The following is a 12,450-nucleotide window of genomic DNA, read 5'->3' as shown; positions in this document are numbered from 1 at the left end:
GAAAAATGATTGTACCGTCTTTTGTAAAATAGCGTACTTCAGGAAATGCCAACCTTGTAATGGATCAAGCAGGGTAATGGATCTCCCACATTGTAAGGTGCTTCAGGCATTTAGATCCGATGCCCACCTTCTTCGTCTTGGTGGTGGGTCCGGATCCAGCTTAGATCATATTCCATGTGGTGGCCCACCATATCCAATGAAGATTAATGCCTCTATAATGGTGGTACTGTGGATACAGCGTCAATCACTTTATGTGGTATCCAACTTAGGGTGCAAACCGATGGCAACTGATCTGAGTCCAAATCTAAATTTTAAAGGGATTAGATTTGATCCGAATTTGAATATGGATCCAGAAGAAAATATTGATATCTATCCAAATCTGAATGCAACAAAAACAACTGTGCAAGTCCTGGTCTGATCCATCCAACATTAAGATCTTATCTTTGCCAAAATCGATTGGATCTGGATCATAGTTTGGAGCAGACCTGATCCATTTGTTGGATTCATATCAGGTGAAAAGAGACCTTGACCAGTCATAATCTGGATCAGATCCCTGCGCAAGCCTAAGAGAAAAATCTAGAAACCAAATAATTAATTGGACTCTGGTCATGCCCAATCACTTTCAATTTGGATTTGGATTCAAACCCAATTAATTAAGCTTATGCCTGACTTTTTTATTAAAAAAAAAAGAACATAAGAACTATAGTAAAAAGCAGGTGAGCAATGCACCAAGCATAAAGCAAGAAGTGAAGATCTAACAAGTGATTGGATGTATAGAGTGAAGCACTTATTAAGAGAAAGCAGATAAGAACAATGTAAATTAGTATGAATAACATAATGTTTTTAAAAATGTAATTAAAATCTGTGTAAATCATGTTTTTTTTTTACTTAAACTGAATTTAAACCTATTCTATAAATTTTATAATGAAAAGCATAAAACCGAAAAAGAAAAAGTGTAACCCTTTTTAGCATAAAAATATTCCAATGTGAAAAAATTCCATTTACCTGCTAAAAGAAGCAAGCTTTTTACTGTTTTGGAAGCGACTTTCTCACAAAGCTTGAAAGCATTAAAGAAATATATATAGCTTCTCAATTTCTGGCTTATAAAGCAAGCTTTGCTAACTACCAGTAAGAGCCACTATAATATGGGAACTAAATATGAGAATTATCATGCAAATTAGGCATTTCCAATACTTTTTTTTTTTGGAAAATCCGACCATGCAGATGTGTTCGATATGGTAAATTTGCTAGGAATCGACTGTTGGATCGTGTATTTTTTGATAAAAAATACAATTTTTAATGCTTAAATATTTATAAAGATTCAGAGTCATTGATTTTAAAGCTTAAAAAATCTTACTTTTCTATCATAATTGGATGATTTAAGAGTTAGTACTTGTACAACAAAACATATAGATTACATCCGTTTGGTTGGATTTAAGAGAAAACAAAACCTATGAAAATTGCGGTTCACAAAGTAGTTCTCATGTTATAGTTTCTCTGTCTACGAGATGCAATTTATGTTACAAGGATTTTTTTTTTCCTATGACAAAGAATCTCCTTCTTAAAGACGCAGGTCATTACGTGAACTAGGGTTGCAAATGGATTGGATATCGGATCTTGGATCCCAAAATACATTGAAAAGTTGGATTGGTTTGGATCTATGACAGCCAAATTTTGTAAATTTTATTTCATAAATCCGACCTGTTTGCAATCCTAATGTGAACTAGGGGTGGGCATCAGGCCGGCCCAGGCCTGTTTAGAGCTCGACCCATTAGACTTTAAGTGTGGTCTGGCTCAAAGATGACCCTGCCCGTTTACTAATGGGCCGGGTTTTGGCTCGGTTTTTAATGGGCTCAACTATGTATGTCATTATGCTTGGGTCACGGTTACTGGACACCTTCATATGGTCGATATTTGATTGTGGACGGTAGGTAACAACCAACCTCCACTTTTTTTCACCGTACATCTTGATGGACGGTGATAACAAATTGTGCATGAGTTAGGAAATAACCAGTTCCCACCAATTTGGGTTTTATCATTTGGAATCCAAATTTGGATCCGAAGTCAGCTTGGGCAACTATTAATCTAATTCATTAACAATATATCAAACGCAAAAAATTCATCAAAGACTGAAATAGATGAGTAAACCTACATGTAAGATTAGATTAAATAGACCAAACTATAGTAAAATAATGCCGGATTTCAATTGGGTTGGATCCAAAACTTATAACCAATTCCAAGCAGTAGTCTAATTAAATCTGATAAAGGACACATCACAATGGAAATATCGTCCATATCTTGAACATGTTGTGAATATATAGAATTTTCAGAAGTCCATGCGATCTCAAATGTTATTAACGCTTTTTTTCAGAGTTCCTGATATTTAAAAAAATCCTAGACCGATTTTATCACGTTATTAACGCTTTTTTTATGTCTTACCTTTTAGTATTGGAAAAGGCCTAATTTATATGTTTTTTATTACTATGTTGACATATTTCATTACTACTAAATTTATTTATTTTCCCAATAAAGGTCCAAGAAAAACAAAAAATATATATTTCTCACGAGAAATTGGCGGCGTTATTTTGACGTTTTAACCTCATGTTACTAATTCGTCCCAAAGGAAAAGGGTGCTATGCTATAATTCATAATTTAGTACGAATTATTTTGGGGGTATTTTCGTAATTTAGCGTTGGTTTGTTGCTTTCCCAAGGCCGTCATAAAGCTAGAAATTTGAGGGCGTTTTGGTAATTTGGTTCAAGTGGTTAGACTAGTTAGAGCGCTATAAAAGGGGACCACTTCGTGCGTGACCCTTCCGGCTTTGAATTTTCTGCAGAGAACGAAAGGAGGGCTCCGTCTTTCGCTTCTGAAATAAGGAAGGAGAGAGAGAGAATATGAGGATGGCGATTTCGTCGATCTAGGGTTCGAGTGGACGCCGGCGTGCCGAGCATCGTCTCGTCTAGTAAGGATCTCTTTCATCGATCTTTCGGCTTCTTTCTTTAGCGCTACCGAAGATTCCATTCGATTTCGTTTATCCTCCTTTTTTCCATTTTCGCTTTTAGCCGTTGTTTTCCTTGGTTTTTTCAGTGAAACGATGGATCATTGATAAGTATATGTGATTATGGCTTGTTTTCGCATCGATCCTTTGGTTTTCGTCCCGTAATTTGCCTTTTGTGTAATTTGGCTGTTTTCGATACATATTAAGGGATTAGTCTGATTTTTGACGGATCGTTGAAGAATTTCTTGAGTTCGATTTCAAGTTCTTGTTTTTTCAGTCTTTCTGTTCCCTTTCTGGTCTTCAAGCAGCTACGTCAATCAGTATGTTTTCGATCCCTTTTTTTCGTATTTAATTTCAATGTCTTTTGGTTATAGGGCTAGATTTGTGGATTTCTATCTCTATTTGCTTAAGTTTATGCATCTCTATTTGCTTAAGTTTATGCATCAGTTAAGGTCTTCGTATTCTTGTTTATTGTCGCTAGCTTTTGCTTTATTATATTTGACATTTTAGGGTAAGTTGTTAATATTCTGATGGATCTTTGAGGAAATTCTCAGTTCTCGGTTTGTTATTGGTTTTATGTCAGCCTTTTATGTCTTTCTTATCTTCAAGTGGTTACGTGTTCAGTTTTCAAATTTCCATGGATCTTTAGATTTTCCCTTTTCTTTTTCCACAGGTATTTGATTGATTTTTGTTCTTCTAGTTCTTATCTTGCATTTCTTATAGTTAATTCCTGAGGTTTCCTGTCATGCTTGTTGAAAGGGTTTAAATTAATAGTTTTTATTTTACTTTTTTTAAAATCTTTGCTGAATTTCCCCGTATTTTCATATTTTTTCTGTCTTGACTGATTAGCTAGCCAACACTTATTTTACTATTTTTATGAGTTTTAATATTCTCTTTTTGCTTCTTTGTTGCTTTGTCTATCGCAGATTGTATGTTGTTTAGCAGTTTATTGGGTTTTAGCTTCTTTTGCTATTTACTTCTTAATTCTCTTTGCTTTTATGTTTTTTCTTTGATTCTTGCATTTTTTTCGCTTGGAGTTCTTTTCTGGAGTTTTGTTTATGATCATGTTTGTTCAATCTGCTCTTTATCAGGTGTATCATAGTTTCCCTTGTTCTTTTATGGATCTTAATCATTCTCTCTGCAGCTCGTCTTGCCTGTGTATTCGGCTTTGGGTGGTTACATTAGGGGACAAGTTTTCTTAGCTACCTTTTGTGATTTTATGGAATGTTATATTTTTCCTGCATTGAGTGTAGAAAACATGTAGAATGCTTATAACTGCTTCCAATCTCTGAGATATTGTCGACTACTAGTGTCTTGGTGCATATCATGATGACTTCTTTAAGCTAGTTAATTTACTACTTTTGTATTCATTTTCACTGGATTGAATAGAATGCTTCTTTTTTCAACCCCTAATGTTTGGCTTATAATTTTTAGGTGAATCTTTTATTATATGCTTTGTACCTGGTGAAATTTGGGACTCATTTTATTTTTTAATGCCAATTTTCATATGCCTCTTTTGTCTATTTTTTATTGTTGATGTAAAGTCAATGATCATCACCTACCTTGGATAGTTTACTCTTGCCATGATTGTCCTCCAATTTGTTGTCCTTTTCTTTTGTCACGTGCGATCTTTGTGTTGGCTTTTCTATTTGGATAGAATCTTTTGTATGGTCTTTTGGGCTTTATTTGTGCTGTTCTTTGTTGGCCACTTTTTACCTTCCTGTATTTGCTACTCTGCAGAATTTTGTAATTTTCCCTCATTAGATTTCTTATTCCTCCGACATTAACATATTATTCCTGTTGATAATTCAACCGAATTTTCCCTTTCCTGCAGATTCACATTATTTTCACTTTTTTACCTTTATGTTGAGGTTCCCTGAACTGCTATCTTTATCTTGACTTTTGTTGTTAAATATGTAGTTTGTTGTTTTTTAGGAAAAATGGATTTGTGTGAGATTGAACCCTCTAGAATTTTAATATATTTAGTTAATCAAGGATTGTTAAATCCTTGGAATTCTCTAAGCGCAAGCTAAGATATTCATAAGTTTGGTCCATCAACCAACTGAATATCTGGTTCTGCCATGATCTGGTTTGTATGTGTGCAGTTCCTTTTCTTATTTGGGTTGTACCACAACTAAATCATTTTTTTCGTTTCCCTGTTGCAGACGACTTTCTCTCACTGTCACAATCTTGTGCAAGTGATCTGATCCTATGAAGTGTTTGCATCGTTGGATTTCTTGGTTAAATGAGTTTCCAAATGTTGTAGACTCCTCAATATGCATGAGGGCAACCATCAGAATTTCAGTCACTTCCTTGGGCATCAGCTTTACAAGGGGTCACTAGCCATTGCTGTGAGATGTTGAGATGCACAATGGATAAATTGGACTGCCAGGGGTGAATACTGTACAGACACAGCATAATATTTTAGAATAACCTTTAGGATACCCAGTTAAAAACGTGTACATATCCGTTGATCATTTTGCCCTGCATAAACTTGCAGCAAATCTTTCATACTCAACGAACAAGCCTCAGACTGGAAAAGATTACCCAATCTTTTCTCTATTTTCCACGTAAAAACTATTGAAGAATTGCAATAATGTCAATTGAAGATCAGGTTGAGATCAAATTCCGCCTTTATGATGGATCAGATATTGGTCCTAGTTTATACGCACCATCAACCACAATCCAGGCGCTTAAAGAAAGGCTAGTCTCAGAGTGGCCACAAGGTTCGCTTAGCTCTGTATGACTCCTTTATACATTTTTTCTGCTGAAAGACCTGGAGTTAAATTAGACAAATATCTTTTGTTCAAGAAATTTGTGATTGTAGCATACATAGGTTTGTGTTTTGCTTTTAGATTGTGCTGTTGTTTGATTTCATAACTGTTTCTGTCAGTAAGTATACAGTGAATAGAATGCAGATGTCTTCTATAGATTCTAAATACTTAACATGATTCATATGTTAAGGGATGTCGCACAATATGCATGGATCTGCACATGGCAATTATAACTTTTTGTGCAAGTGAAAAGGTTGAAAAGTGTGAGTTTCATATCGAGAAGTATTGATAGTTGTGCTGAAGCATGAATATAACTTCATACTGGGCCGTGCATGACAGAAAAATATTACCCTGAAGCTCGAACACAACCCTCCAGAAATATAGAGAAGACATTATACTGGCCTACAAAATATGCCACTGATGTTCCTCCTATGTTAGATGTGAGATGAGTGGATACTTGTGACTTAAGCAATTGCAGCACCTTGAGTATTGTAATTGTTCCCTTCTTTCTCCAACATATAAGCTTACGCAAATTGTATGGTCACAAAAGTTGAAGGATTAAAAACCAGATAAAGCAGATCCTCTTTAATAGTAGAAAGTAGGATTACCCCTGCAGATGAATCATAAGTTCATTGTAGCGTGTCTATGTTTATCTTGGGGGCAAAAGTGGCCACAGTTGAACATAATGCTAAAGTGTCATGTAATGCACCTTTATCTTTTGCTAACACTTACATACCTAACATGTCACTTACTGCCAATGGACGGGTGGCCACTACTTTCGATGAACTCACTTCGTTAGTGAAAAAACATCAGGAGATGATGCTTCACTGATTGCAATTATGACTTATCTTGCATTGTGAGATGTTGGAATAATTTTTTTTTAATTTTTGTGAGATCTTAGCGTCTAGTAGAATTTTCTATGTGGACATTCTATCCAATGAAGGATTCTCCAGGTCATTACACCATGTGATTGAACCTGCATTCTTCTTTATGGATGTTGTAAAGTGATTGGTGATTGTTGTTTGCAACTGTTATGGCATGGGGATGGAATTAAGAACTGGTGCTAATTTTTGTGTTTCTAGTGACCTGAGCATGATACTTTTGTTGTGTTGAGCATTGTTCTCACTTGGTTTAGAGTTACATAATAATAATGTGACTTTGTCAACTCCAGATAAAAAAATTGTGCCCAGAACTGCTAGTGATTTGAAGCTTATAAATGCTGGAAAAATATTGGAGAACAGCAAGACTCTTGCTGAGTCTAGAACACCCATGGGTGAGTTTCCAGGTGGGGTCATCACAATGCATGTTGTGGTCCAGCCTTCACTGCCGAGAAAGAAAACAGGTACTTTTAGTTTCTATTGTGGCCTGTTGAGCATGCATGTGTTTAGCTAAGCATATTTCATCTTGTATATTCATCCCATGCTTGAGTGATGCCTATTGTAAGAAAACTGTAGGTGCTAGATGCTTGCATATATACGCATAAATGGAGTGCATGCAGGTTTTCATTTCATAGAATATTAGTAACATTCAGCTTAGCTATTTGGTTACCATTTAGTTCTGCATCCATTTTCGTGTTCGGAATATGTTCATCTAGCTTTTCCGAAAAAAAGAAAAAAGACTAAAAGGAAAATAACAAAATTGAATGAGAAATGTAAAAAAGGAGGGTAGAACCGTAGAACTCCTTGTGTTTGATTATACTTAAACCCATACCTGGTTGGACTTGATTTGAAACCCATACCTGGTTGGACTTGATTTGCATTTGGGTGGCCCATGTAGGTGGAGGGTGGAAGTCCCTCACCAATTTATGTTTTGGCCCAACAATATAAGGACAGGACTAAGCTCAGCAAATCTGTAAACCGAGACTGCTTTGATCCAACCAACCTGAAGCTTTATAAATTTCACAGATAAATCGGGCATAATTTGGACCTTAATTATGATTCCACTTCCAACTGGTTGTTATGTTGAACTAGATATGTCTGATCTTCTCAATTGCATTTTACTTGTGTCTAGATTTAACCTATGGAATTCACATACATTGGCATTTACCTGAAATTTGGCAGTTAGCCTCTCCTTAGATTTTGTTACATCCAAAGTTTCAGGAGCAGAATGGATAGTAGCATTCAATCTGAAAGGTTTGCTTTCAGGATTTTCTCAAAAGAACAAAAGATTCTCCTATTTCTGGCACAATAGAAATGTGATACTTCTTTTCTTTTTCTTTTTCTTTTTTCTTTTTTTTTAATAATGGGAAGAAACCACTGCTAGAGGTCACATTACAGGCTGAGAGGTGTCATATTGACCATGCCCCTGTTTCAGTGTCTGCAGTATAGAACTCCACGAGTACTCCTCTGCCAGACGTCACATTATACACATAAATGGCTTTGGTCTTGCATGAAGGGACAAGGCACCCTAGGTGTTGAACTCTTGACATCCTTAAACTTAAACACCTAGGTGACCCACCTAGCCAGGTGTGCAGAGGCCCTTGTGGACAATTGAAATATGAGCCTTTGATATGCTCATTCTCATATCTGCATCCAGTTTTCTTAGTTAATTTATTGCATATCTAATATTTTCTTGTTAGCAAGAAAAATAAATGGATATTAATGAGCATCTGAATTGCTGCTTTGGGCTAGTCATGAAGACTAAGACTGAAGGATGCATTATTTCTCATTTTCACTTTAAATTTCTAGTTGGTGTGTCGTTCCAGACTGTTATCGTGTTTTTGCTGAAAGCAATTATCCTGCATCCAGTTTTTCTACTTAAATTGTCAGTATTCATTACTTATGTAGTTAGAAAAAAAATAATCTTCTCGAAAAACAAAGGGTAAATGTTTTGACTTGAAAATGTGCAGATAACAATCTCGATGAGATGCCAAAGAAGAGCTTCTGCTCCTGTACCATCATGTAGAGTTACAATGTGAAAGTGGCTTTCTGTCACCATTTTTTATCCATCTCAGGTTGGTTCAGTTGCCATTGTCATTGTAGTTATCAATCTTGTTGCCCCTGTTGTAATTATGTATTATCCCTTTACAAGTATTTTTACAATTAGAGCCTGTTACACAAGGTGGGGTTTTTCTTTTTCCTTTTCTTTATGATCTTAGCCAAATGTTCAAAGAAAGTGGCTGTTAGGCTCAAATTCCACATTCATGAGATCGAAAATAAACATTGCAAGTATAACTGCTGCATTTTTTGGTGTGGTGGCAACCAGATTAGAGACCACGAGCTGATTCTATACCTATTGGCTGGCCATTGGATAGATGCCAGATGCTGCAGTTTCGGTCAGTTAAACGCACCAACCTTGCATGAATATTCTCCTGATTGTTCTCCTGGATTTTGACCATGTATCATGTCTAGGTGAGGATTGGTGCTTTAGATCTGTGAGCTTTGTTGTGCATGCGACTTTGGAGGTTTAGGAGGATTTCCATCTCAATCTATGATTTCAGTCCTTAGATGGCCTTGACATAATAAGGAAGCTAAGCTAGATATATCTTGACAGCTTATAGGTGTGCAATCTAGACTGTGAAGTGTTTGTTTTATGTTTAGGCGCTGTTTGAAAACTGGCAGCTGGGATGAGAGTTTATGCATTTGATAGATGCATGGTTAAACTATCTCTGTGGAGGGTGTCTGGAAACTGGTAGCTGGGGTTGGAGTTTATGCATTTGGGAGAGGAAGTGAGACTATATACCTTTTATATTTTACACTAAAAAGTGTAATTGACAGTTACCACTTTTCCAAATGCATAAACTTTAACGCCTAGAGATTTTTAATCACTTGTTAAAACACATGAAAATTATATTTTTTTTATTGAATAATCATGAGTGAAATCATTTTTAACTTTGGTTCAAAACCTCAGGTTCTATAAAAAATTATTATACTGAATTTTTATTCGGATAATATGACTCATTTAAAATACTTAAATTTCAAAAGAACATTGTATTACAAAACTAACACTAATAATATGTATTTAAATTCAGTGCTCGAGTAAAGAAAATGATTAGCCCATTGACACCGTTACTTAAACTTGTAATCACGTGTATGCTCATAAAATGGGTTAGACTCGTGAAAGTTTGGTAGGTTTACATCAGAACATATGATGATTGTATAAAACTAATACATAACTTAATTTATTTAATCAGATATTTATGATATACATCTATCATAGTATACTTACGTGATATGTTAATTAGAAAAATACAATGCATTTTATTAACAACAGGACTAAGTAAACCTGATTTGTCATTTACCTAATAAGTTAACATATTTGTTTGTAGGTATAATGTGTCATTCACTTAGTATATCAACATATTTATTTTAATCATACTGTGATTTATAATTGATCTTAATCATGTTATAATATTTAGAGTAAAGTCAAATTCATAGGTTCACAACTGGTTATTCCAACCAGCTCATTTGATCATCACAATTAATATATTTAACATGATCATACTGACCAAGATTTATCGCATATTGAAACAAGTTTCTTGTTGGATTACCTGGTCTTGGAAACCTATCTCTTCACAAGCTCGTCCTTGTCGGACTACCTAGTATTGGACCAATACACCTTTATGGAATTGTCCTAGCCAGGCTACTGGTATTGGACCTGTACACCCTTACAAGCTTGTTTTTGCCATACTACTAATGTTGGACATATGCATCTTCATAGGCTTGTCCTGTTTAGACTGTTTGATCTTAGATATGGAAAACTCTACATGATCGTCCTCTCAAAACTGTTCTTCAATAGGTTATTTTATCAAGTGAATTATATTGTCATATATGTATAAACATTTGATCACTCACATGGTCAATGACCACCAATTCGGGCACAAACATGCATCACATTACATGACATTTCAAGTTATACCATCATGTATTTAGCATAACCCACAAGGTACCATGAACCACAACTCAATCATGAGCTTAAACATTTATCGTATGCATTCATAACGTCACATCTTATGACATTTCATTTATAAAGAAGCATCTCATCACATGCATTAATATTATAACATAGCTACGTGCACATTGCATTTCATCGTGCATTTGTAAATTACATGTAATCTCATATATGTACGTGAATCCAAGTATACTTATTCGATAATACGAAACCGTCAAACATCAAGCTTATGTAGTTCCTACGCAATTCAGGTCATGCATATATAGTTCAAATCATACGATATTTTTCAAAGTACAAACAATATCATGCATGCAATATACATATTCAACTCCAATTAGAAAACACACTGTTTCAATATATATATATATATTGCAAATTAACGAGCAATTAATGTAAAAACCAACACAAACATGCATGCATTAGAATCGAACAAACACTAGAGTTAGTGTAATTTTACTACCTTGTTTAAAGATTATAAAAACCCCAAAAATGACAAGCTTCTTCAATAGTGAGCTCACACTAGAAAGCTACCCAAATTTCGTGAATTTAGAAAGAGCTTAGCTAAAAGTCACTCTTAAAATCGTAAAAAGAATAAGTTCGTTTACTACAAGAAAATTGGCATCAAAAGGACGAGAGAAAGAGAGGAAAGGGTGAGGTGTGAGGAGTGAAAAACTATGGGAGAAAAACCATAGGTTGTAAAACAAGGAATAAAAACCATGGAGGGTTTGGGTCTTTGGTTTTGGATTTGGTGAGACCTATTTGAGTCTTATCAAATCCACCACATTATATATATATATATAATTCTTTTGGATCTCGAATGAACCCAAATCATTTTTACCTTATTGAGATCTATTTGGGTTTCAAGTGTATCCAAATTTTCATTTAATTTTTGTGAGATTCATTTTGGTATCAAATGGATATTCAAATCATCATTTAGTATTAGTGGGATTTATTTGGGTCTCAAATGGATCAAAATCTTGTTTACCTTTGAGAGATCTGTTTGGTTTTTAGTGGATTCAAATCCTTAGCCAGACCTATTTAGGTCTCAGATGAATAGAAAATTCTTCCTATTTAGGTCTCAGATGAATAGAAAATTCTTCTATATCCAGTTTAAACCTCAATATGACTCTCAACCTTAGCTAAACTCATTTGTGTTGACTCGAATCATTTGGAGATCCAAATTTGGATAACTTAAGATTCAATGAGTTCAATGTGCTTATTTGATTAGTTTGATCTTATGCTTGTGAGGGTTGATTATCTTGGATCTCTACTTAGGTCTATATCTAAATACCTCATAAATTCTCAATTAAATGCCAGATATTTTAAATAAATCTCAGAAAATTCACAAGTATATATTTTATACCTCGAACTACTAGTTTCCAATCAGAACCTGGTGTAAATTGTATGTTAGCCTGACGATTCAGTCGGGCTGATTGGTTCACGTTTGCTGCTGCTTGGCTTCTTTCTTTATGTCACGGTAGCTTTTTTTCTACTTTTCTACAAGGAAAAAAGTGGCACATTGGCCTTGTATATCCATGAGCATTATCGGTTCTTTGGGATGGGCAGCTGCAGATAACCGTTCATGCTTGTGTAGCCATCTATTTCGATATGGTGTCTACTGGTGCTTCAATCAAGTTGGTGCTCTTCTTGATATGCATTGCGGTTTGAGGAGTGGATTCTTGTTTCTTCTGAAGCCTTCGTGGAGCCTTACCCAGTTACTTGCCAGGTTGGATCTAGACCATTCTTGGGATTCAGGTTTAGTATTGGAACGAATAGAAATCCTCTCAT

General features: G+C 35.2%; 1 protein-coding gene across 1 annotated transcript; it reads left to right on the top strand.

Annotated features, from left to right (window-relative positions):
* Positions 1 to 2,817: 2,817 nt before the first annotated feature.
* Positions 2,818 to 8,827, top strand: LOC149844039 (membrane-anchored ubiquitin-fold protein 3-like). The gene is made up of 4 exons (XM_090000279.1): positions 2,818 to 2,962; positions 5,164 to 5,724; positions 6,944 to 7,114; positions 8,621 to 8,827. The coding sequence occupies exons 2-4, from the start codon at positions 5,595 to 5,597 to the stop codon at positions 8,674 to 8,676; spliced, it is 357 nt and encodes a 118-aa protein (XP_089856405.1). The 5' UTR covers positions 2,818 to 2,962; positions 5,164 to 5,594; the 3' UTR covers positions 8,677 to 8,827.
* The last annotated feature ends 3,623 nt before the right edge of the window (positions 8,828 to 12,450 follow it).

Source organism: Nuphar pumila, chromosome 3 (genome assembly GCF_984573655.1).
Source record: "Nuphar pumila chromosome 3, dmNupPumi1.hap1.1, whole genome shotgun sequence".
NCBI lineage: Eukaryota > Viridiplantae > Streptophyta > Magnoliopsida > Nymphaeales > Nymphaeaceae > Nuphar > Nuphar pumila.
The sequence above is the reverse complement of the archived record's forward strand: the minus strand, read 5'-3'. Positions and strand labels throughout refer to the sequence as shown.

Excerpts from the sequence above, each read along its gene's own strand:
- LOC149844039 (XM_090000279.1), top strand. The coding sequence starts at position 5,595 with ATGTCAATTGAAGATCAGGTTGAGATCAAATTCCGCCTTTATGATGGA. Across the intron at positions 5,725-6,943 it reads AGTCTCAGAGTGGCCACAAG|ATAAAAAAATTGTGCCCAGA; the intron begins GTTCGCTTAGCT and ends TGTCAACTCCAG. Across the intron at positions 7,115-8,620 it reads ACTGCCGAGAAAGAAAACAG|ATAACAATCTCGATGAGATG; the intron begins GTACTTTTAGTT and ends GAAAATGTGCAG.